The sequence below is a fragment of the Magnolia sinica genome, chromosome 2, assembly GCF_029962835.1.
Source record: "Magnolia sinica isolate HGM2019 chromosome 2, MsV1, whole genome shotgun sequence".
Classification (NCBI taxonomy): domain Eukaryota; kingdom Viridiplantae; phylum Streptophyta; class Magnoliopsida; order Magnoliales; family Magnoliaceae; genus Magnolia; species Magnolia sinica.
Genome location: NC_080574.1, coordinates 36,858,461 through 36,886,253, shown reverse-complemented (window position 1 = coordinate 36,886,253; position 27,793 = coordinate 36,858,461). Strand labels below are relative to the sequence as shown.

General features: G+C 35.9%; 1 protein-coding gene across 1 annotated transcript; it reads right to left on the bottom strand.

The window, feature by feature from the left end:
• Nucleotides 1-27,708, bottom strand: LOC131236961 (organelle RRM domain-containing protein 6, chloroplastic-like). The gene is made up of 4 exons (XM_058234547.1): nucleotides 27,433-27,708; nucleotides 19,566-19,634; nucleotides 19,240-19,346; nucleotides 1-261 (listed from the first exon to the last, which is right to left on the bottom strand). Exons 1-4 carry the CDS (start codon nucleotides 27,677-27,679, stop codon nucleotides 172-174), a joined length of 513 nt encoding a protein of 170 aa, XP_058090530.1. The 5' UTR covers nucleotides 27,680-27,708; the 3' UTR covers nucleotides 1-171.
• Nucleotides 27,709-27,793: the final 85 nt, after the last annotated feature.

Below are 27,793 nucleotides of genomic sequence, written 5' to 3'. Positions count from 1 at the left end.
CAAAGAATTTCAAAAACATTTTTCATTAATTGAAATCAATCCATTACATGGACCATACTCATAGAATGATTATCATGAATTACAGATATGCATGGAATGTATAAGAACAATGCATGACATGGAATCAACACATGTATTGTACTCGGATTAGCAAATCATGTTTCGTGTTCCTCAGTACTGTCTTGGGTTTTGCTTTAAGCCCTGGCGCAGCTCCGACCTCGGCTTTGCAACTTCCACAAATATGACCCTGCCATCCAAAAACTGAGCAACACAATGAAGGGATCTATCAGAGCCCCTTATCCAAATTCATATTAAAGTGCATTGTGGGTGCATGCTATAGAGAAGCGTGTTTAGAAGAGGTGAGCAGATTTTGCAACCATGAAAATTCCAAGGTTTAAAAGAGTATGGTTGGTGGTTGTGTATCTTGAGTGTGTGTGTGTGTGTGTGCGCGCGCACGTGCATGCGTGTTTTACACACTTCTTTACTCACAATCATCCTGTAAAGTTCTGAATGTCCTCCTGCCAATGTCTGATCCCCTGACCAGATATTCTTCCATAACCAAACTCTCCTCTACCCACCTTAAACATTTCCCCTTCCATTATAGCCTTTCCCAACTTCTTTAGTCTATCCATAGACTATAGATGCCCCTCCAAACTTCTGATTTTGCTCTACTATTAGCACGACTTGGGTCCCAACCTCCGTTTTCCAGGCCATACTTCTCTCCTCGAGATATTTTCCTCCACAGAGCATCAATTTCCACATGGAATCTCCACTACCACTTACCCAATAAATTTCGATTCCTTTCCCTAATCATACCCAGCCCTGACCCTTTTCCATTCACCCCGATTCACTAGATTTTTTTTTTCATCATTTCCTTCCCACAGAAAGTCTTTCTAAAGCTCCTATAACCTTCTTGCAACTGCTGGCAGAATTTTGAACAGGAACAGAAGAAGGAAAAAAGAAAAAAGAAAGAAAAGAAGAAAAAAAATAAACCTCATTTTTCTCATCTGAATCTTTGTTATCTTCTTGTATTCTTCATTTTGGGCACGTGGGGAGAAAGTTCGTAGGAGGTTTTCTGGTGTTGGGCATCTTCAATTTGTGCAAATGTGAGGTGACATAACATTGGTGACTATATCCTAAAGATAGCAAGAAAGTGGCCTGGTCCACACCTCACCTAGCAGGAAAACCTGCATTGCCATTCAATTCTCGTACAAGCGTCCAAATCAGCAATTCGAGTGTGACATTACTCTTCTGAGAATTGATTTATTTATCGAATTACAATTTCTCACATTCCATGGCCCACTTTGGAGTTTGGACAATGGATGAGATGCCAACATATCATGGCAGTTGTTGCTTGTGTATGTGGAATTAAGTTCCTGCATACTTTTATTTGTTAACTGTAACAAGACAACCAATACAACCAATACCATACCGGACACCCTTAGGATGTTACAACGGAATCCCATTTTTACTTTAAGATTCATTATTTTCTAAATCCCTAGATTGTTTTTTTATACTTTGGTACTAGAAAAAACAAACAAAAGGAAATTGCACAAGGACTTGCAACAGAAATTACAAAGACACATGAATAGGGGAGCCACTACATACACCTACCTTATTAGTTGCAGCACTCATTCTTTCTACTTAGGGTAATACCATGGTGCAAAGTCCTAAGATCATATTACCATAAGGGACTGCACTCCTGTGTTAGTTTTCACCATTTAAAAAATGGTGGTGACTCTACAACCGTACACATGGCATAGTTGTAAAGCAATCGAGACCATCCAAATCGCCAACCCAACTGATCATGGAGCATATCCGAAAAATTGCACTGAGAAGATGATATTAACTGTCTGATTTTTCCCTTCGACTTTGGACCAAAAACTATTGTAATTTTAACATCCATTTGATAGTCATTAATTGGATAGATTTCTTGTCTGATGTTCTGGATGGTTGTGCACCAATGAAACACATGTGAGGAGGATGAGTCACCTCCATCTCAAAATGGTGTTAAACTAATATACGAGTCAGCTCTGCCATAAGTAGAAAAATGGATGCCATTCTCAATCAAGGAGAGAAAAACAGCGATTCCCTATTGACAGTAACTATTAAATTTAGCATATTAAAAAGCCGAAAAGATAAAGCTCTGTCTAATAGAACTAGTAATTAATATGTTTGGTAAAATTCCAACTAAAAATCATAAAACTAAATGCGAAGATCGAATCCTGACTGGGAATCTGGGATATATGTATCTATATCTATCTCTTGGGTTATGATGATTGGGGAATACTATCCATGTTCCCCATCCTTGTCAGTATCTGTATTTGAGAGTCACAAGCAACGATGTTGCGCCACCTTGGTTGACCATTCTAGCAAGTAATCAAAGAGTTTCTCTATTTACTAATAATGGAAATAAGAATGTTTATGCAGTGGCCCAAAACTTGTTTTTGGTGATTGTAATTTTGGAGAATACTACGAACCAAAGCCCGTATGACTTTGAAGCAAATTGACTTTCATATCACCCTCCTTACAGCCGAAACTTTCATCATATCTTAATCATCATCATCCCCACCACAGCCATGTCCCAGCAATTTGGGGACAGGTACTATTTTCATCGATGACAAATATTAAAGGCCTAAATTGATATAGTTGGAATATCATCTTAAACGGATCTCATAGAGATCAGTCAGCCACAAACAAAATCGCATCGGCCAGTATCAATATCAATACTAGGACAATGACCTTGCAGCCGTTTGTTGGAGCAACAAAATCACTCGTTTCTACCTGTAAAGCATGCAATTCAACTAAACCAAGCCCTTCCACAAACCTTTTTATGTTTCAGCATTTTTGTAGAGCTTCACTTGATGAAATTATATATATATATATATATATAAAGGCCAGGTTTGCACTTTTTCTTTCTTGATTCATAAGATAAAAAAGATATTGTTATTTCCTAAATAATCTATATTTTGCTAAAGAGATATTATACCGCAATCAATCTGAAAGTATACAGTGTCACTTGGGTTTCCAGTATGTAGAAGTGGCAAGTGGGGATATGGTTCAGTTATCCAAATCATTGATATGATGGGCCTCATTGTAGGAGGCCCATGCACCAAAATCCTCCACATCAGAAGATAATAGCTATTGAATATGTAACCTTTTTAATGTGAATCATGGTTTATTTTTCATAACCATCCATGGACCATCCACAGTAGCGACCAGAATATCAGCGGTTTGGATAATACTAGTACAAACTACAAACTCGAACGGTACTGTATAAGCTTTCGGCCTGAGCACTGCACAACCCCTCTTTTTAAAACATGCAGATTCACCTTGAAACCTTCAAAGCCCTTGTGCTGCCCCGCTTAGGGCGTGTTTGGCCAGACGGATCCCATGGGATTAGGAGGGATGGGATGGTAAAATCCCGGGATATGCCAAACGAGCCAAAGAGACCCGATGAACTTGTCCCGGGATATAGCAAACCCAAGGATCTTAAACCAATCCACTGACATCACCATCATTACCTTAAAATTGATCCCATCCCTCCTAATCCCGTTCAATCGTGCCTGGGGCGTGTTTGGTTGGACGGATTGGAAGGGATTGGAAGGTAAAATCCCGGGATATGCCGTGTGTGCCAAACAGACTCGGTGAACTTGTCCCAGGATATAGCAATCCCATGGATCTTAAACCAATCCACTGACACCACCATCATTACCTTAAAATCCATCCCATCCCTCCTAATCCCTCTTAATCCGCCCAGCCAAACAGGCCCTTAAGGAGTTGTATGGATAGAGAGAAACGAGAATGTCAGCATGGAAACAACACGGAATCCTCAGGAAATGGAAAACTATGGATACAATAGTTTTGTCATTTGGTCTGGAGTGCAGTTCTCCATGGAATTGTTAAAAGGACAATGGTCAAACAGAGAGAGCTGTACAGCTCTCTTACCCTTGGAAATCTGCATCTACCAGGTCTTTTAAAGACATCAATACCCATGTTTTTTCAATAAAATCTTGGAAATGGAAACCGTTTTCAGACAAACTTTTCTTTTGCAAGTGGAGGAAAATGACGATTCCACAGAAAACCTTTTTATTTCAAGGTATGCAAATGTTCCCAAATAACTGATAAGTGAAGTGGTTTATGCTATGGCATTACAACTGACAGTAGAGGAACTTTTGTGATGTCATAGATAATCCATCAATAACCTGCAAAAACTAGAAAATAGATAGTGTATTCTTTCTTCCAAAAAAACATGGTCTGTTCTTTATCTGCATCCAACTGTGGTTACTAGATGCATTTCCATGGTTGGTGCAAACCTCCCTTTCATCAGAAGTAATGGTCACACAATGCTTCTTGGGTATCGGAAATGCAACAATATGAGCTCCGCCATGTCGTAGGAACTCTTGGATGAAGAAGCCAATGACCTCGCTAACCTCTTTAGGTCACTCCATTCTGCAAAGCCCGAGGCGGGGGTAAATGGTACCATGATATGGAGAATGGCCTTATTGGCAGGAATTCCATCTCTTTGGGAGGAAAGAAACAATTGTTGCTTCAAGACTGGGATGAGCCTAGTCTCGATTTATTTCTCCAGGACTAGGCATCTAGTTCAATGGTGGGCTATCCCTGTAAATATTGTAGATACTATTTTTCTTTTCCAGTTTGCTGGTCTGCTTTGTAAATTTTGTAAATAGCTTCAACATATAAATAAATTATTGCCTTTCAAAAAAAAAATGTGGTTCCCAAATTGCAATCACACTTATAGGCACTAAAATGAATTGTTTTACTTACAATGCAAGCTCTGAATCATGAAGATTGGACGAAAAATACTGAAAAAATCAATGAGTTCAGACTTTAAAGACATCTTCAGATGATCCAACCAATTATCGAATATCTTCCCCTACTCAATTTGGGGTGGATTTTGCAGGCAAAATGGAGACTCTAGCAACACTCAAAATGGATGGCAAGTGGGGTCATTAGAGAGTAGCAGACCTTATGGAGGCTCATGGCATGTGCTCAGGCATTTTAGTATCTTTCACCCATATAAATAGTTTCGTCATATAAATAAATTATTGCCTTTTTTAAAAAATGTGGTTCCCAAATTGCAATCACACTTCTAGGCACTAAAATGAAATGTTTTGCTTACAATGAAAGCTTTGAATCTCGAAGATTGGACGAAAATTACTGAAAAAACCAACGAGTTCAGACTTTAAAGACATCTTTGGAGGATCAAACCCATTATCGAATATCTTCCCCTACTCACTTTGGGGTGGATTTTGTAGGCAAAATGGAGACTAGTAACACTCAAAATGGATCGAAAGTGGGTCTTGTCATAGAGAGTGGCAGATCTTATGGAGGCTCATGGCATGTGCTCATGCATTTTAGTATCTTTCACCCATATCCATCGATCTGCTAATGCTATGGTAGACCAGCTTGTGACACCCCGAAATCCGAGTTCTTGAGTAGAGATACTCGAGACTTGAATCCCAAAAACGTGATCTAAATTATTTAATTTTCATTACAAATCATAATCTCATTCAAATTAAAATAGGCATTCGACTTAAAATAAATGGAAATATACTTACTGAATTCAATCTCAATAAAATAGATGTGTATGCTACGTTATTCCACTATTCAAGTCTATTCTCCTTAAACAATTATTCATTTATATTGAAACTTAATTTCCAAACTAAAGTCTTATTAAACTGAAGTAAAAGTTAATAATAAAGGCATGCTTGCTCGCAATATTCCAGCTCAGCACTTGGAACATTATTTAAGAAAGGACGAGCATACGAGAGCTCAATGAGATCATTTCCTACATGAATTTGAAGTTTTTAGATCAATTTTTTATAAACAATGAGTTGATTTTGAAATAAAGATATAAAGCATAATGAATTATGAAATCAAATCCAGAATCATAAAGATGTTATGAATGCGGTGCTATCCATGAATCTACATAAATAATAAAATAGGTATCCATCATTTTCTTACCACACCGTACAGAGTGGATGACCACGTTGCATTAACGTCCACGCATCAGTATCTCGTAGTGAGGGACTCATTCATACGTTAGCTTGTCAGACTACTGCTCCAGTTGTACCTCTAATGTATGTCCACACGCACAGTTGTACTTATACATTGTATACAAATGAGACTTCAAAAGATCAAATGGGTTCTAAGGTCTTTCACCCAATGGACACAATTGCCTTACTTGCTTATACTTTTAGGGACATATCTAAGGAAGTGTACTCGATATACTTTTCGGGACAAGTCACAGGGCAGTGCACCCTCTGTACTTATAGAGACATTCCTAGGACAGTACACCCGATATACTTTTTCAATTCCATAATAAGTTCATGTATGTCATGATAATAAATAAATTAACAGTGTAATAATTCACTTTACAGAGGGATATGAGATGTTTAAAAAAAATCTAACATAAATAACCTAAAAGAAATAAATTTGCGACACTCCAATACAAGATTTCAAATCAACAAAGAAATCTAGTGTTGCTGGAATTTAGCCCATAAAATTGTCTGTAAGACCGAACCATTTACTGTAACTGTCTGGAATTTTTGCACAAAGCCCCCTGACAATACTGAAAATTCCAATTATGTCTTGAATATTCAATTTTTGTATTGATATATCCGTATTTTGATATGGGGTGGCCAAAAAATAAAATTTTAATTTACCAATAAAATTCTAAAGGTAATTTAATTTATTATTCAATAATATTATATTTTAATTTTAAATAAAATTCTAAAAATAAATTTATTAAAGATTATATAGTAATAAATTTTCAAAATATCAACTAAAATTCTAAGAAAATTTTTTGTCCAAACATTTAATAATTAAAATTCTTTAATTTACGACTTAAAACAAAAGTTTTAAGTTATAAATATAGGATTTAACAAGCGAACTGAAATTTAATATTGCATTGAAAAAGTTAAATCAACCCTCACCATAATCGTATTGAGTTATAAAAGCTATAATGTATTTAAATCAATAACTTTTCCAAAACTCATAATTAATCAACTTTAATGCAACTTAATGAAATTGAATTCAAATAAATCAATTTTTAAGGTTCGAAAATTTAGTTGATTTGCTAATTAAACTTAGAAATTTTAATGTTAAATATTCTAGAATTAAAGCTAAATTTAATAACTTATTATAGTTAAATTTAAATTTTAATCAGACTTAATACTTATAAAAAAAAAAAAAAATCCCAACTTTCAATGCCAAAAGCCTCCACCAATAGAAAAACTCTCAATAATTCAACGATAAAAAATTAAGTTAGTTTTTAATAAATAAATCACCATCTACAATCGATGATTTAATTTTTTTAACTATTAAAAAAAATCTAAATTTAACAAATTATTATAAATCTAATAATGTAACACTTTGGGAATAATTTATATTTAGTAATCAAATTACCACATATACCCAATAAATTAATTTTCATTAATAATTATAAATTAACAAATTGTTCTAAATCAAATAATTCTACCATTTCGAATTAAATCAACTTTAAATTTCAAATTAAACAAGTTAGTCTAAATTAGATTCTCCTAAAATTTTAGGATAAAAATTGGATAAAAATTTTAATTAAACAAATTAATTTAAATAACTAAATTCCTAATTATCAAGCTACAATCTGAAATTTACCTTGATAAATCTTAAATATTAAGTTTTAATATTTTGAGTTTTAAATTAGATTTTAATCAAACCTATTAAGATAATTATTGTAATTGATAATTTAAATTCATTTTATAATTTAAACTTATCATAATTATATTAATTCCATAAGTTTCTAAAATTCTATAAATTAAATATTCTAAAATCTAAATTATACAACATGATATAAATCAGCAAATTTAATTTAAATAATTTTTAGAATTTTGGGAATATTCAAAATTTAAGCTAATCCTAAATTTAAATTTGGTAATTTTGGCTTAAACTAACAATATTTAAAATTCATATATAAGTTTATATTAATTAAATGATCCATGAAGTATTCCGAATTTATTTATTTATAGAGCAAAAGCCACATCAGTAGCTATATTTAACATATCAATAAAGTTTAAATTCCTCCTCAACTGATAATGCCCAGAATTGTACAACCACTTCTCTAAGACTTCCATTGGGCATGTACTAAAAACTAAAACCCTGAACTCATTTCCCTTAAAAATCAATGTTCAAGCAACAAGTTAAGATTTTAATAAGATTTCAATGCTTAGAGTTTCTCAAGGCTTCATATTCGGTCATAAAACTTCTCAGAGTTCCTTGTTGTTCAGGTTGAGGACCTTCACTGCAATAATAATCCCAGCTCGATCTAGTGTTCCTTCATACACAGAACCAAAACTTTCAATAAAAACAAATTGAGATGGGAAAAACCATTTGTCATTTTAGAAAGCTCTGCATAAGACAAACTCATGAAAGGATCATCCGAATTTAATCTAATTCTAACAAAATACTTATATTTCAACAATATAAAATTTTCAAATTATATATATATATATATATGTATATATATAATTTGAAAATTTTATATAACAAAAAAATAATAATAATAACAATATATATAATATGAAATTTTCATATTTGGAGATAGATACCCACCTCTGCAACATTTGAACGTCTGAATTCAACCCGAATACGACTCTCTCTCTCTCTCTCTCTCTCATGCTTTCACTATCTCTTTTTTCTGTTTTAAAGGGATGAAGAGAGGAATGGAGCTGGGGGAGGAAGATGATGGAGCTAGGGGAGGAAGATCCAGCGTCGAGGCTTCATGGTGACATGCGACAAGTCACAACAGTGCAGGTCATTGTTTTTTTTTTTTTTTAACTGCGGGCCGCGCAAGATGGATGGTTTGGATGGGGTTAGGTGCAGAACCCACTCCGCTGCAACTAGGGGTGTCAATGGGTCAGGCTTGGGCCTGCCAAAATCAGAATTTTGAATAGGCCCAACCCGAAACAATTCAAACTCCGGGCCGAGAATAAACCCTAGGCCCAGCCCGTTGACAGCCCTAGTTGCGACCACATGAGAAGGAGAGAAGTGGGAGAGAGAGAGAGAGAGAGAGAGAGAGAGAGAGAGACAGAGATAGAGTAGGAGGTTCCCCAATTTCACGACAACGTGTGACACACGTCGCATTTTCATCTTTTTTTTAAAATGGTGGACCGGACCTGTGGGTCCCTCCAAAGGGACAGTTCAGACCAGAGCCTTAGACCCCTATTGATGATGGGTTAGAAGACATTGGTGGGTCTGGGACCCATCACTGTCGAACAAAGAAGGGAGAGAGGGAGAGTCAGGCTCTCTCGTCTCACATGATGACGTGTGAATGCACATCAATTGCCTTCTTTTTTTTCTTTTTTTACTTTTTATTTAAGAAAAAGGTGGTGGGGCCCTCTAATGGCTGATCCAAAACCATTGGTTGGATCAAAGAGCCCCACAAACATTCAGGTTATCACAGGCTTGCCACGGAGGGTGCTTCCGGGGATCCATGACCAAGGCTCATTTCTCTCTTATTTTTTTCCCTTTGGCCTTAGTCCTCCCCCATAGCACACTCATTTTTTCTATTTTGTTTTTTATCTCAATTTCAACATGCTGTTTTGCCAAATGTCTGCTTCCTAGGAACTTCTATTGTATTCTTTTTTTGCTTTTAAAATTTTTAAATAAAAATCACAATTCATCAAAATAATATTAATCAAGCACCTAAAGAGGGATTCTCAATGTGCAAAAGTCGCTTTCCACATTCTAAACTACCGAGCAATGGGTATCAACTCCCACTTACTCATTGCATGCCAAATGTCATCTTTCAAGCAACCATGTCTCACTGTGCCTCGTACATGCAGACAATTGACGTCCATGCTAAATATGAGGTCTACAGACAAAAGAAACTTCCTTCAACCATTAGAATTTTGAACAGTGTTGTTCTTCAATACCTCCAAGAGCTACCTTTGAGCTCCAATAGTAATGAGCATTTAAGGCAAAACCAATGACTCAGGATGGTGCAAGGGCTTCTTTTCCTTTGTTCTCATTGAATTTGATTCCCCTTGCACATTGAAAAAGCTTTATAAAATTGTAGTAGATAATCACACCCTTAAAAAATTTTGTTAAATCAACGTTGCTCAATGCTTGGATCTCTTCCGGTTTCCTTTCTCTTTGACCATGCATGCTTTCCAAAATTTGTTCCAACTTCTCTACAACTTGTATTCCATTATTTATGCAACCTCTCACAACGAGGAGCATGTTTCTGTTGGTCCATGATGAATCCCATCCATCCACATAAAATAAAATAATAAAAAATTTAAAAAATTTAAAAAAAATTTTAAAAAAAAAAAAGAAGAAGAAGAAGAAGAAAGAAACACTAGAAACAAGAAACCAAAGCTAGTTGCAAGCACCAATTCGTGAATGTCAAACACAAGCACCTCGCACATGACAACATGGCACACATGGGCTATTAATCAGGAAGCTCCACTCAAAGTGTGACTTTGCCCAATGGTAAACTTGATGTGTACAAAAAAATGAAAGGTTAGAAAAGGATAACCAAGTTCCACATTAATCATGCAAGTATGCCACACCTTATGGGTGGACTCGGCTAATTCTTAGGCTCGAGAACACTCACCACAGAAACATACATGGAACGACACCAAGTTTTGCACGTGTGACACATTGGCATATGTGGATAGTTGCAAGTAGCATTCTTCCTGATTCTATGGTGCAACTGATACCTCCCATGTCAGAGGGCCATTCCTATGATAACCAAAAGGTTTGTGGGGCCCCTAGATTGAACCAACAGTCTGGATCGGCCATCAGAGGGCCCCACCAACTTTTTTTAAATAAAAGAAAAAAAGAAGAAGAAGGCAATGACATGGTTTCACACGTCACCACGTGAGATGGGGGAGCCCAACTCTCCCTCTCCCTTCTTCATTCGATAGTGGTGGATCCCGAACCTACCACCATCTTCCAACCCATCATCAACGGGGGCTTGGGTCCCTGATCTGAACCATCCATTCAGTCAGACCCACAGGTCTAGTCCAGCCTTTAAAAAAAAAGATGAAAACACGACATGCATCGCACACCCTCATGAAACTAGGGAAACTCCGACTCTCTATCCATCTTCTCCTCCTTATGTAGTTGCAGCAAAGTGGGTTCCGCACCTAACCCCATCCATCTTACAGGACCCACGGTTTTTTTAAAAAAAATAATCAGCGATGTGAGTTGTTCTCGCATGTCGCCATGAAGCCTCAATGTCGGATCTTCCTCCCCCCACTCCATTCCTCTCTTCATCTTTTTAAAACAGAAAAAAAATAATAATAATAATAAATAATAGTGAAAGCATGAGAGATAGAGAGAGAGAGAGAGAGAGAACAAGAGAGAGGGAGAGAGATCAGTTCGGGTCGTGTTTGGGTCGAGTATGGATTGAATTCAGATCGTCCAAATGCTACAAAGGTGGGTGATCTATCTCTAAATCTAAAAATTAAATTTCATATTATTATAAATCTCTCTCTCTCTCTCTCTCTCTCTCTCTCTCTCTCTCTCTCTATATATATATATATATATATATATATATTATATTGTTGAAATATAAATATTTTGTTAAAATTAGATTAAATTCGGATGATCCTTTCATAAATGCGTCTTATGCAGAGCTTTCTAAAGCGACAAATGGCTTTTTCTCTGTAAATTCGATTCATACTAGAAGTTTTGGTTCTGTGTATAAAGGAACACTAGATCGAGCTAGGATTGTTATTGCAATGAAGGTCCTCAACCTTCAACAACAATGAACTCTGAGAAGTTTCATGACCGAATTTAAAGGCTAAAGAAACTCTAAGCATCGAAATCTTATTAAAATCTTAATATGTTGCTCAAGCATTGATTTTTAAGAGAAATGAGCTCATGGCTTTAGTTTTTAGTACATGTGATGCAAGACATGAAATTCAAGTATGGTGTACAAGAATTCAAGCTTAGATCATACCAATTCAGAAACAATTACACAAATTTCACATCCCACATGACAGTCCAAATCATTCAATTAAAGGGGAATCTATGCGGGTCCAGGCCTACACAAGCTAAGACTGGACCAATAAAAATTATAAACCAAATGATGCTCAAAGGGAAATAGAATCAACCACACATGCATAGCAAACAGTCCCTAATCCAAGGGATTCCCCAATCTCAATCAAGGTGTCCCATATCGGTATTGGTTGGCGTAACGATGACCTCCAAAACCGATACGGATACGGGGGCGTAACGGTGATACGGGGGCGTAACGGCCCGTAACGGCGCAAAAAAAATTTTTTGCCAAAAAAATATGAAAAAATATGGATTAAATCCGGAATATTCTAAGCATTCCAAATATGCATTCATTTATAAATTGGAACATGTTTATGGTGGTGTAATGGTCCACTCTTTGGTGAGAAGTTGTATCGGACTGTCTGATGAATTTATGAACCAGATAATGACTACAAAATTCATATATTTAATTTTCTAACTATCTACTATCAATGATAGATATATTAGAATGAATGTAATATGAAAATATCTTACATTTAGGTGTTTGCAATTATTTTTGAGGGCCAAAATTCATGCGTAAATAGAAAAAAATATATAAAAAAATATAAAATGGCACCCCAAATATGTAAAATGCACATTAACATGTTCTACTATGATTAACACATCATATGGCATCATTAAAACAACAAAAGAATGATTAAAAAATGACTTTTTGAATTTTCAAAAAAAGGGCCGAAATAAATGCGTAAATAGAAAAAAATATAAAAAAATATAAAATGGCACCCCAAATATGTAAAATATACATTAACATGTTCTACTATGATTAACACATCATATGGCATCATTAAAACAGCAAAAGAATCATTAAAAAATGATTTTTCAAATTTTCAAAAAAAGGGCTGAAATAAATGCGTAAATAGAAAAAATATCTATATAAAAAAATATAAAATGGCACCCCAAATCTGTAAAATGCATATTAACATGTTCTACTATGATTAACACATCATATGACATCATTAAAACAGCAAAAGAATCATTAAAAAATGATTTTTCGAATTTTCAAAAAAAGGGCCAAAATAAATGCGTAAATAGAAAAAAATATAAAAAATATATAAAATGGCACCCCAAATCTGTAAAATGCACATTAACATGTTCTACTATGATTAACACATCATATGACATCATTAAAACAGCAAAAGAATCATTAAAAAATGATTTTTCGAATTTTCAAAAAAAGGGCCAAAATAAATGCGTAAATAGAAAAAAATATTAAAAAAAATATAAAATGGCACCCCAAATCTGTAAAATGCACATTAACATGTTCTACTATGATTAACACATCAAATGGCATGATTAAAACAGCAAAACAACCATTAAAAATTGATTTTTCGAATTTTAAAAAAAGGGGCCAAAATTCATGCGTAAATAGAAAAAAATATAAAAAAATTATTAAATGGCACCCCAAATCTGTAAAATGCACATTAACATGTTCTACTATGATTAACACATCATATGACATGATTAAAACAGCAAAACATATTAAAAAAAAGTATAAATACCTATTTTTGACGAATTTCTGAAAAATGGCCCACCGAGCTTTGATTCAAAAAAATCTGTAATATAATGTGTTTTTATCTCAAATACCTAGCCAAGGTTGGTCGAAATTAGTAGTAGAAGGAGTGAGAAACAGTTTGGAAGCAAGAGGTTTCAAAAAAACAGCAAAAACAGAGCTTAAAATGAAAAAAAAAAAAAAAGTTACCGTTACGTGCCCGTAATGGCCCGTTACGGCTGTTACACCCCGTAATGGGCCCGTATCGGCCGATACGACCTCGAAACGCGTAACGGTTCCCACCATTACCATTACGTATCGGCCGTAACGGCCGATACGTAACCGTTTTGGCACACCTTGATCTCAATTCAAGGAACCCTAGGGTGAAAAAAATGGCAAATAAATTAGGGCTAATGCAAACTAAGGCTAGGGTTTAGGAAATAGGAATGAAAAGAGGAAAACCTGACTCGGAAAAAAGCTCCTGCGTGCAGACGGTGACCCTTGACCGGGTGTTGAAACTAATTTAATGTTTGATTTCTAGAATTTTAGAAACATATGAAATTAATATAATTATGATAAGTTTAAATTATAACACGAATTTAAATTATGAATTATCTTGATAGGTTTGATTTAAAACCCAAAATATTGAAACTTAATACTTAAGATTATCAAGATAGATTTTAGATTGTAGCTTGATAATTAGAAAATTATTTGTTTAAATTAATTTGTTTAAAATTTTTATCCAATTTATATCCTAAAATTTTAGGATAATCAAATTTAGACTAACTCGTTTAATTTGAAATTTCAAATTGATTTTTTTTTTTTTTTTTTTTTACACGCACACATACTCACGCTGTAGTGGGATTTCACCACCTATGGATACTCGAACCCTTGACCGAGTGTTGAAACTCCTGAGAGTCTACAACCGGAGCAAGAGTAAGGATCCATTTCAAGTTAATTTATTTCTAAATGGTAGAATTATTTGTTTTATAACAATTTGTTAATTTAAAATGATTAATGGAAACAAGTTATTATGTAAATATGGTAATTTGTTAGTTAAATATAAATTAATCCTAAAGTGTTAAATTATTATATTTATAATAATTTGTTAAACTTAGATTTAATTTTTTTAATTTTTTTTAATAGTTAAAAAATTAAATCATCAACTGTAAATGGTGATTTATTTATTAAAAACTAACTTAATTTTTTATCGTTGAATTATTTGAGTTTTAATGATTCTTAAAATTTAATAATAGAATAGTGGAGATGTTTTTATAAGTATTAAGTCTGATTAAATTTTAAATTGAATTATAATAAGTCATTAAATTTATATTTAATTCTAAAATGTTTAGAATTATATTTTCAATGTTTAATTAGTAAATCAATTAAATTTCTGAACTTTAAAAACAAATTGACTTAAAGTCAAATTCATTAAGTTGCATTAAAGTCTATTAATTATGATTTTTGAAAAAAAAATTATTGATTTAAATAGATTATAACTTTTATAACTTAGTATGATTATGGTGGAGGTTGATTTAACTTTTTTTATGCAATGTTAAATTTAAGCTCAGGTGTTAAATCATATATTTATAACTTGAACTTCAATTTTAAATCTTAAATTATATCATTTTAATTATTAAATATTTAGATTAAAAAATCTTAGAATTTTAGTTGACATTTTGAAAATTGATTACTATCTAACATTCGATAAAATTATTTTTGGAATTTTATTTCAAATTAAAATTTAACATTATTGAGTCATAAATTAAATTATCCTTAGAATTTTAGTAGTGAATTTAAAATTTATTATTTAACCACCCAACATCAAACTATATATTAATTCAAAAATCGAATTTTCGGGATATAAACGGGGCTCTATGCAAAAGTTCAAGACAGTCAGTCTTACAGACAATTTAAGGGGTTAAATTCTGACAGTGCCAAATTTCTGCATTGATTTGAAATCCTGCATTAAAGTGTCGCAAATTTATTTCTTTTAGGGTATTTATGTTAATTTTTTTAACCATCTTAAGTTCCTCTTTAATCTTTCAAATGAATTATTCCATTATTAATTTATTTATTATCATGACATACATGCATTCATTATGGAATTGAAAAGGTATATTGGTTGCACTGCCCTAGTAATGTCCCTAAAAGTATAGCGGGTGCACTGCCCTGAGAATGTCCTTAAAGGTATATTGGGTGCATTGCCCTGGGTATGTCCCTAAAAGTATAAGCAGGTAGGGCAATCGTATCCATTGGGTGAAAAACCCGAGAACCCGTTAGATCCTTCAAAGTTTCATTTGTGCACAACATATAGTACAATCGTATACACGGACATACGTCAAAGGTACAACTAGAGCAATAGTCTGACCAGCTAACATATGAATGGGTCCCTCAAAATGAGGTAGCAATGCATGGACGTTAATACAACGTAGCCATCCACTGTGTACAGTGTTGTAAGAAATGATGGATATCTATTTTATTGTTTATATGGATTCATGGATAGTATCGCATTTATAACATCTTTATGATTCCAATATTTGATTCATAATTCGTTGTGTTTTATATCTTTATTTCAAAATCATCTCATTGTTTATAAAAATTTGATCTAGAAACTTCAAACTTGTATAGTATATGATCTTACTGAGCTTATGTATACTCATCCTATTTTAAACAATGTTACAGGTGCTGAGCTGGAATATTACAAGCAAGCAAGCCTTTATTATTAACTTTTACTTCAGTTTCGTAGGACTTAGTTTAGAATTTAAGTTTCCATGTAAATGAATAATTGTTTAAGGAGAAGAGACATATAGTGGAATAGCGTAGTATGCACCTTTATTTTATTGAGATTGAATTCGGTAAGTATATTTCCGTTTATTTTGAGTTGAATGCCTATTTAAATTTGAATGACACTATGAGTTGTAACGAAAATTAAATAATTTAGATCACGTTCTTGAGATTCGGGTCTTGAGTATCTCTACTTGGGTACTCGGATTTCTAGGCATGACAATTCCTCATTCAGGAGAGGGAAAAAAAAAAAAGCTCCATACAGTTCAAATGCATGCAAAAATCATACTCATAGTGTCTCACTGCCACCCCACCAAAGGCCATATACTTTTTTTTGAATGGTCAATACATACACACTCTCACACCCACACACACCACATGAGTTCTTGAACCCATGACCTCAGAGTTGAAACACACAGTGTCTTCCACTAAGCCATGAGTAAAGACCCCACCCAAGGCCATATATGTCGGCACCTATCTACTAACCAACAACATATTTAGATGATTACACAATTTTTTGTAAGGCTCTCTCTCTCTCTGCTAGTGTCAAATACTCGACTAAGGAGTAAAAAAAATGAGAAAGAGGATCCCACATAACCAGGATTAAGTCTAATCCCGATTTTAGCAGGCCCCATGGCCCATGCCCTCTGCGTAAAATTCACCACATTAAAATCATGTTTTCCTACACATAATTGCAATTAGCAGTTTCAGGTTTTTTTCTAAAACTTTGGTAATTCCACTAATGCAAAGGAAAGTGTGATTTAATGGTGAGTAATCTGACGTGTAGAGTGTGGGGCCTCCCAAAATCAATACTATGCTTAATCCTAATTTTATAGGATCCCCTACCCAACTGGACCCTAAGGTTGTCTCAGTTTTAAAACCCAACTGATGAGGACATCTGACCATTTAGAGTGTACCAGAGGAGGAGGAGATTGGCCTAGCCTTCACCTTGGCTCGATGACTTGTACATAGGCTCAAGTGGGCCGCACTGAGGCCTTGAAGACCCCACATGCATGATTGTGCATCTTCAAATATCCTACACTAGGAAGATGCATGTGGCTACTTAGTTGAAGAGTTTTGACCGTTGGATCACGTGGATCCTTTGATCGGACAGTTGAATCATTATGATCCTTGATCGCTTTGATCATGTGTTTGGATTAGCATAATTTATGCTTTAGTTGATTATTCGTAGCTTAGGATTAGCAGATTTATGTTTTATGGTATCATAGGACGTGAGACATTTTTATTTGAGGGGCATTATTGTAAAAACGCATTGTTGATACTATCAAGGGGGCGACGTCAAGCCCTAGCCCTCAGATTTTGGAATTAAAAAACTCTCTTTTGCTAAGAAAAAGCATCATCTCTCATGTGCAATGCTAATCTCTTGTGAAAAGAGGCTATTTTGATGTGAATCCAAGGGTGTGAAGCCCATTATCTTATTCTTCTCTCTCATTCTCTACAATCGAGGTATTTTCTTCTACTTTCTGTATCTCCATCTCTCTCAATCCCTCTTAATTTCTCTCTACCGCTTCCTTTTTCCTTTTGTTCTCAACCAAAACCCATCCCCATCACATCCAAAACCACTTAAACCTAGCACATTCAAGCCGTATGACTGTACAGACCAAACCCCTAGATCGTACGTCCATACGTGTAACTGTACGGCCATCCGTATGGCCAGCCCTCCCTCTCTCTTTCCCTCTTAATCCTTGCTCCTTCTTCCTCTTTAAAATCCCTAGCCCTAAGCCTAAAACCCTAACCCAATACCTTAGCTCTCAAAACCCTATTTCTCCACAAACCCTAATTCTCCCTAGCCCTAATTCCAAACCCTAATTCACGAATCCCCAAATTTCCTAACCCTAGAATTGCACCAAATCTGCCCATTGAATTGGAATTGTGCCTATGCTAATGTGAGAGTTCCAATCTCTCATTGAGCCTTAGGTTTTCATGCTTATATGATTCATACTTGTGTGGGATTGTGAATTTAACATAAATCTGAATTTTATTGCCTCTTTGTTACTCTTTTAATCATGGTAGGATAGCATGTTATCATATTTGATTTATTTTGATTTATTTGTTAATAATCTCTCACATTCAAGTGATTAGATCACACATCCTGCATCACCAGCTATATTTACACCCATGTATTTAAATAGCAGTTTTGTATTGGGACCGAAACTGGAGTGACTTGCCCCAACTCATCCATCTCGGTCCCGTATTGGCCTGGTGTCTTGTTTCATTGCAGACAAACTTTTTCTGAGTTGTGCATACGAAACTTTAAACCATGTTTACACCACAATTGATTCATGTAGCATCCAGCCATTGTCCACAACAAAACTTGTTGTCTGGTATTTTCTTCATAAGTCACACATCTTGTGCATAAGTGGAACTAAGCAAGCAAATAACAGAAGTTCACTGTTTACGGAAGTTACAAGAAATTATGAATGAGTAGCAGTTGAACCTGACATGTAGATATATGTACCTACATTTTGAGTATTGATGAGGGCAGATGTTGGCCTGTTAGATGTTTATAACTTTTTCTCAATGGAAACACAAAATATTTAACAACCATTAAATGCTGGCCACTGGTTGGACTTCATTCCAACTTCCCATTATAATCCTGAAAAAAATCTCACCCAATCAGTGGCTAGCTCACCTGATCAGTGCCATTTTTGGCACATTCCCAATAAACGATACAGCCCCACAGATTAACGATCCAGGTGAAATACAGGTATGCCCTTTGTACAGAGAGCAAGAGCTCGAGAACTAACGTGGACATTTATGTTTAGCACTGCATACATGAACTAATAATTGATAATTAATTAATCGATTAGACAAGGATTTTAGAGACATCTCAACTAGGCAGAACCTCCAAATGGATTCCATGGGCATACCTTTCCATGCATCCCTTCAATGGCTTTCTTGGACTCCTCCTCTGTTGCATAACGAAGAAAAGCAAAGCCTCTTGGTCTATTTGCTATTCTATCCATCACAAGGTTGACTGTAAATATCAGATATCAGCATATAACCCCATCAGTCTCATCAACACATTATCATGCACAGATTTCTTGATAGAACACTTTAAGAGTTTCACTACCAATATGAGTTCAGTAAAAATGGACCAATGAAATTCCATGGTTGAATTCTATCTAAAGGATTTCCAGTAAAATCACTTCCACTCTATGTCAAAAGACGGAAACAAGCATATCATTGTTCTCACCTTCAACGAGTTGACCAAAATTTTGGAAGGCATTTCTCAGACTTTCTTCAGTGGTGCGGAACGAAAGTCCTGCAAGCAATGTTTCAAGTGTTACAGCATTGAAATTCTGCAACGTTTCCAGCTGAGGAATGTTGCATTAAAGAATATTCACATCTCTTGGGCCTTGTAATCCTTCTTGTGGCTTGAATTTGTCATTTTTCAAAAAACAAAAACAAAACATTCATATCAACATTTCTTACGGATCTTCTAGATCCATGTGAGAAATTAAATTAACAACTGGTTTCTGATATGAAATTATCAGAAAAGAGAACCCCTCGTAATCAAAATTTGAAAGGTAAATGGATCATGGGGTAAAATAAAGTGATGCCTTCTCTACTGGGAATAACTCGATGAATTTGTAAAGGAATATAGAAAGAGAGAAAAGAAGAGAAAAAAGAGAGAAAGAAGAAAGGTTGGGAGAAGAGAGGGATCCAATTTAGGGTTGACGCCCTAATTCTCCCTCTTTCATATTAATGAATTTTCATAGTGATAAAAGTGCCCTTGATAACAAGAGCAAGAATTCTCATTATATTCTAAATCACTATTAACAAAAAAGCAAGCATAGAAACAAACCTAAGTAAGGCTAGGTAGGCCGTATAGTGGTAGAGCTTACATCCACTTCCATTAGCACACACCCTCAAGCTAGAGCATAGATGTTGTCGATGCCAAGCATGAATTATTGTAACGAAGAGCGTTGGTGAACGCATCAACAATTTGATCCTAAGATCAGACGTATGGCGTAGAGATTTCACCATTAGAGACCTCACATTTGAAGTGACAGTCAACTTCAATGTGTTTAATTCTTTCATAATAGACCAAATTGTTCGTGATGTGGGATTCCGCCTGATTATCACAAAATAATTGCGTAGATAGACTCACCGTAAACCCCATTTCCTGCCACATTAACTCACAGTTGGTATGAGCCATTGCTCAATATTTTGCTTCAACACTTGATCAGGCCACCACACTGCTTCATGCTCTATTCCATATAACTAGATTTCCTCCCAAACGTGCAATACCTAGTAGGAGATCGTATATCTGCTAAAGAACCTGACCAGTCTGCATCAGAGTACCCCATGACCTGAAGACAATTATTCTATTTATACAAAATTCCCTGATGTAGTGCTCTTTTAAGGTATCAGAGAATCTGAATAATTGTATCCATGTGAGGTACTCTCAGAGAACTCATAAACTGACTCACCACGCTCGCAGCATAAGATATGTCTGGTCGAGTAATGGTTAAGTAGATAAGTTTTCCAACCAATCTTCTTTACCTCCCTTAGTCTTCTATTGCATCTCCTTGATCACTTACGAGTTTGTGATGAGGATCCATTGGTTTATCAACCAGCAATAACAAGAAGACATGTTTCCATTAGCAAATCCACAACATATTTCCATTGGGACAAATTAATTCCTTCCTTGGATCTGGCTACTTCTATACCAAGAAAGTATCAAAGATTATCCGGATCTTTTGTGAAGATATGTCATTAAAGGTACTTCTTTAGCTCCTCAATCCCCCTATTGTCACTTTCTGTAACAACACCACATACACTACTAGCACAACGAAGCCTACGGTACCTTTTTGTACGAAAATAGAACGATCAACATGGCTTCGAACAAAGTCATGGTTCAACACAATGTTGCTAAATTTTTCAAGCTATGCATGTGGAGATTGTTTCAATCCATAAATCACCTTGTGCAATTTACATACTTTGCAAAACTCCTGAGCAACAAATCGAAGTGGTTGCTCCATATAAACTTCTTCTGTGAGATCACCATGAAGGAAGGCATTTTTTACAACAAGTTGGAAGAAGGGTCAACCATGATTAACAACCATGGACAATATAACACGAATGGAGTTCAACTTAGTCACTGGAGAGAAAGTTTCTGTGTAATCAATACTAAGGGTCTGAGTATATCCCTTAGCAACTAAGAGAACCTTTAGACATTCAACTATACCAGCGGAATGAAACTTAATTGTGTAAATCCTTCTGCAACCAACAACACGTTTATTAGCAGGTGTACACTGATTAGTTCCCAAGTGTTATTCTGATAAAGGGCAACCATTTCATCTTCCATTACTTGCTTTCACCCCTCATGTAACAATGCCTCATGATATGCCCTAAGAATAGAGTGAAAGGACAATAATAGGGTAAACTTACGAAACTTTAGAGATAAGCAATGAAAAGAAACATATTTAGAGATATGGTGATTGGTACATGCACTCTTACCTTTTCTTAAAGCAATAGGAATATCAGACTTATCTAGAGAATTCACCGGATCACAAGAATCAAAAGAAGATTCAGTAATAGCACATCATGATTGGCTACACCATCTTTATGTTTCCTTCATGAGTAAACCTTCAGTTGAGGCATAGACGAAATGGAAAAGTAAACAGAGGGAGGAAGTTGGATGATATCTTCGTCAACTACAATAGGTACAGGCACAACTTCCGCATTAAGAGATTTACTGTCTTTTAAGAAGAATTGAATAGACTCAAAAAAAAATGTTACATCTGTACATACATATTGTCTTCAAAGTGTTAAGAACACTAACAACCTCTACGTCTGAGAGAATCTAAGAAAAATCTATTTAATTGCTTGAAGATCTAATTTATCATGGCCCGACTCCAACTAATGAACAAAGCATACATATAAAATAAATAATAATAATAATAACTTTGAAAGCCAAAGAAGACAGTGGAGTACCTGGGAGTAACATTTGCTAAAGTGATTGACCCATTAAAACAAACGAATGTATTCAATTTATCAGAAAACATGCCATGAGTATTGCATCGCTCCAAAAAATTTTGGGAACATTCATGGGAATTAATAGAGTACGAGTTCACCTCAAGAAGGTAACGTAATGCATGGGCATTTTCACACCGGGCTCGAGTGGGGTTGCCTATGGGATGCAAGGGCACACTCGGGGTGGGCGGCTCATGTGAGGCAGGTGGCTCGTGTGAGGCGATACGCACGTGATTTGGGGCCCACAAGGGGGGTTCGGCCGAGGTCCTAACCCATGTGATGTGGGGCCTGGGCTACAAGATAAAGGGATTAATTTGCCATGCTTTATTAGTTCGAGCTTTTAAAACAAGTGGTTAATGGTCCTGCGTCAAATTGGTATCAAAGCGGGAGGTCTCGTATTCGAGACTCCTCACTGGGGGTGATTAATGCAGGGGCATTTTCACACCGGGCTCGAGTGGGGTTGCCTGTGGAATGCAGGGGCACCCTCGGGGTGGGCGGCTCGTGTGAGGCGGGTGGCTTGTGTGAGGCAATACCCATGTGATTTGGGGCCCACGATGGGGGTTCGGCCCAGGTCCTAACCCATGCGATGTGGGGCCTAAGCTACAAGATAAAGGGATTAATTTGTCATGCTCTATCAGTTCGAGCTTTTAGAGCAAGTGGTTAATTGTCCTGCATCATAACGATTGTTTCTATTACGCAAAACCATTTTTTGGGGTGGGTGCATATGATGTTTGATATAGGATACTAGTTTTTAAAAAAAAATACTAACTAAAATCTTGGGACATATTCCTTGGCATTATCCAAACGAAATGATTTTTAATAGAGTACGAGTTTGGCTCAAGTAGGTAACAATTTTTCTGTTACGCAAAACCATTTGTCATGGGGTGTGTGCATATGATGTTTTATGTAGGATACTAGTTTTTTTTTTTTTTTTAAAATACTAACTAAAATCTTGAGACATATTCCTTGGCATTATCAAAACGAAACACAGACACATTTGAATTAAATTGATTTTGTACTTTCATATGAAAAGTCTTAAAAACTAGAAATAATTTAGATCTTTCTTTCATTAAATAAATCCATGGTATTCTTAAAGAAATCACCAACCAATGTAACAAAATACTTACACCCTGACCTATCGGATATTTTAACTATTCCCCAAACATCCGAATGAACTAAAGAGAAAGAAGTTAAACTACGCTTTTTCACACCGGTGGAAAAGTAGTATGATAATGTTTGCTCAACTCACACACATAACACAGATGACAAAGAAAGAATGATGCCCTTAAGAATCTTCAAAGATGGATGACCGAGATAGCAATACCACTAATAATGGGAGATTTGTGTTGTTATGCCAATGACATCATGATCAAAATAGTACAACATGTCCTCCGCCAATCTCCTTCTTTGTCTTTAGATCCTAGAAAACATAATACGAATGATAGACAGTGACAAAACAGTTAAAAATTTTGGTAAGTTTGCTAACAAACAGAACACTTAAAAGAAATGTTGGAACAAACGGGACAAATGATAATGAAAGAGGACTTGTATGAACAGTATCCATTCCACGTACTTTAGACTGGATACAAATTGTCAAAGTGACAAATGAACTTGTTAACGATATACCAATGGAGGAAAACACACTGGATCACTTGTCATATGGTCAGATGCTTCAGAGTCAATGGCCCATGGAGTAGGGAACTTAGATCTTAAATAGGCCGCCATACCCGATGTCACAAATGTAATCGTAGGAGTAGTAGCTACAGAAGTGGTGGGAATAGGTTGATTCTATAGATTTTTCAGCAACTTGGAGTGCTCATATTGAGTTAGTGTAACCATTTCACCAGTCATACGTGGTTGTGGGGCTATAGACATAGAACTAGCCGGATGAAGCCACTTCTCTCTCTCCAATGTAAGATGCTTGATTAGCCTATGCTGGCTTACTATTGAGATTCCAACATTTTTGAACAAAGTGATTGAAAAACCCACAATGCGTACACTTCCTAGATCCACGACGACCTAAGTTACCTCTTTCACTACAGCCTCAGCCAATAGAAGATGTAAAAGTCGAACGGTCGTTGGCTCCACTCATAGAGACAAAGATTCACATTGGAGGCAAGCATACACCTCATTTAGAAATAACACATCTTTGCCACCCAAAATTTGTGCACGAACTAGTTCATACTCACGTTTCAACCCTAATAAGAACTCAGCCACATAGAACTCTTCACGTTGCCGGTGTAGCTTTTCCAAATCAGTAGTAAGAGGTTGATACACATTCAACTTCTCCCACATTCCTTTGAGTTTGGAATAGTATTCACCTAGATATTTTATCACCTTGTTGAAGCTCAAATATTTCTTCATATAATTGATACATACAAGAGATGGTTTTGTTAGCTAAATACATCTCTAGCAATGCATCCCACACTTCCTTTCTAGAGTCCAAAAACATTACATTCTCACTATGGATAGTTCCGTACTATTCCACAACAATGTCATAATTTAGACATTCTACTGGATCCATTGATCATAAGTACTAGAACTCTTATTAGGTTCCTTTGTGGTCAAACATCTTAATTTTCCCTTGGTCGTTAGAAACACTTAGATGGACTTAGACCACTAGAGATAGTTTGTTCCATTTAATTTAATAGAGGTTATCTACTAAAAAATTAGATGGATTTATGAATCTAGATTTCGAATTACTTTCCATCTCCATCAAAACAAGTGAAAAAGAGAATACCATAAGTCTTGCATAAACACGGGCTAACATAGCACAATCGACAAACAACCCACTTGTATGCTTCACATAATGTGCACACCATGCTTGGAGAGAAAACTCAGCCCATGCATCCAAAATTTCCAACCGGATATGAATGAAGATGATCATAAACATGACATCCAACATGGGCAATCAGCCCACATGCTTCTAATAATCACACAAGAAGTGAAAGCACATGGACTTCATTCAACTACTCATGCATGGACCATTACAAAAGGCCCAACATAGAAAAAAAATTAAAATTAAAAGATTTTCAACATGAGAGATAAGAAGTACTAAAAGATAAAAAAAGGGAGAAAGAAGGAAAGAATGGGAGGAAAAAAGGTTAAATTAGAAACAATGATGCTCTGATACCATGTAAAAGTATAGAGAGCCAGAAAAGAAGAGAAGAAAGAGAGAGAAGAGAAGAGAAGGTTGGTAAAAGAGAGGGACCTAAGTTAGGGTTGATGCCCCCACTCTGCCTTTTTTTATATTAATGGATTTTCATAATAACAAAAGTGCCCTTAATAACAAAAACAAGAATCCTCATCATGTCCTAAATCACTATTAACAAAAGAGTAAGCACATAAACAAAACTAAGTGAGCCTAAGTGGGCCATACAGTGGTATGGCAGACGTCCACACCCATCAACAAATATTGGGCATGGGTCTATAATTAATAGGGTTGCAACTTTCAGGTCAACCCGAACCTAACCCAACTCAAGTTCAGGCAAGGTTGTCAAGGTCCTCGAGTTGGGTTCGGGTTGTAAAAACCCAACCCATTTTGAAATTTGGTTGGGTTCAGGATAACCAAATTCGAGTCGGGTTAGGTTGGGTTGGGAATAATCACATGTATTTTTTGGTCACTCAGGTAGGGTTGGATGGAGTACAGAGGAATTGGGGTTGGGTTCGGGTTGGGTACCTCAGGTTGGAATTCAGGTGGGATCAGGTTGCGTCCTCTTGAGGTCAGGTTGGGCTCAGGTTGACCCCAAACCTGATCTGACCCGACCTACCCGAGTTGCGCCCCTTGTACTCATGCAGACCAAGTGAGTTTTGAAAGACGAGCTATTCGGAAAATCTGGAGAGAGCATATTTCCCATTGTGTAGAATGGACTTCCTTGGCCAAAAATGACAAGTGAACCCATTTCATGTAACCGGAAAAAAGGTGTTAAACCACGATTTGGGCAAATGACCATTCTGCGTATCACAAATTTAACAAGATACAAATGCTGCCAAAATGGTGTTACCGAATTGGATTTATATCAAATGCTTGGAGGAGTAGCAGATCTGTACAGAACTCTAACATCATGTTTACTTGATCCTCACAGATGAGAATGTGAGGTTCCAAATTTCCAATTCAATCAAACCACTATATACTGACAAGCATCATTATAAATAACAGTTGAATACAAATAAGAAATGAATGAAAACTCAATTAAAGGGACTGGAATCCTCTACAACACATGTTTTACATAGTGCATAAAACCCTCAAGATTGTGGAGCACACCATGTTTTATACATAAAATCCACTCCGTCTATCAGGTTCTATCCTCAAAGTTAGGTCCTATGGCCAAAAATCAGCTAGATCAACAATTTAGATGGGCCACACCAAATGGAATGATGGGGATGGGATGCCAACCATAGGTTTGTTTCTATGGCCACCATGGTGTGTATCTTTCATCAAACCCATTAATCAGGTGTAACCCGCCAAGAAGAAGAGAAGCCAAAAGAATCAGCCTGAAGTAAGCCATACCATGTGAACTTAGCACTTTTGGCAGCAATTTTACTTGTTTTCCCATGGGCGTGGCCCATATCAGCTTTTATTCGGCCTTCTGTATGTACGGTCTAAACAATGGTTCTTGTCTGACGGACGGAGTGGATTTTACATATACAACGTGGTGGGCTGCACAGCATGGGTGTTTTATGCACTCAGTAAAACAGGTGTTGTAGACTATTCCAGTCCCAATTGAAGTTTCACCACAGGAAAACCAAAACAGTACAAGAGATCGATGCTCCTTTTTTAGCATCCTCACATAAGAGAAGAAGATTAGAAGACTATGAGGCAGGGGAAAAACAGAGTACTCAATTCATCTATCTACACTCCAGAAACATAAACCCCAATTGAAAAACCAACACAAACCTGCCAATTTTCACGGAAAAACCAAAACATCACAATAAAATGAAATACCCAAAAAAAGATAAAGAAACCCCATTTGAAATTATCATTAGAAAGGCGATAAGGATGAAGAAGGGCTAGAGATTTCAATATCATTTTGAATGGAGGAAAAAAAAAAAAGAAAGGGTCAGGATTTTAGAAAAGTTACCGCTGACATAGAGTTTGGTGGAGGGTGATGTATTAGTCTTTGGATGAGGAGAAGAAGACGGAAGGCAAGCAACAGCAACGCCACGGTTGCGAGTCGTTAGTGGAGTTGCAGAGAATGAAATAGAATGGCAAGAAGGAGGAGAGAGAGATTTGAAGAGAATGAGAGGAGGAGGAGAGCTCTGGCTTTCTTTTCTTGTTAGAGATTTGGAAACAGAGGCAGCAACTGGAAGAACTGTCGCTGCCATCATCTCCCTGTGTGATGAAATCTAGAGGCCGTTCGGACTTTGGATGATATAAAACTTGATTCTGTTTGGAGTACCGAAATTAGGTACTCCAATTTTTTTATCCGGACTCGTGTAATG

Excerpts from the sequence above, each read along its gene's own strand:
- LOC131236961 (XM_058234547.1), bottom strand. The coding sequence starts at position 27,679 with ATGATGGCAGCGACAGTTCTTCCAGTTGCTGCCTCTGTTTCCAAATCT. Across the intron at positions 19,347-19,565 it reads TTTTGGTCAACTCGTTGAAG|TCAACCTTGTGATGGATAGA; the intron begins GTGAGAACAATG and ends TGATATTTACAG. Across the intron at positions 262-19,239 it reads TTGAAGGGATGCATGGAAAG|TTTTTGGATGGCAGGGTCAT; the intron begins GTATGCCCATGG and ends TGTGTTGCTCAG.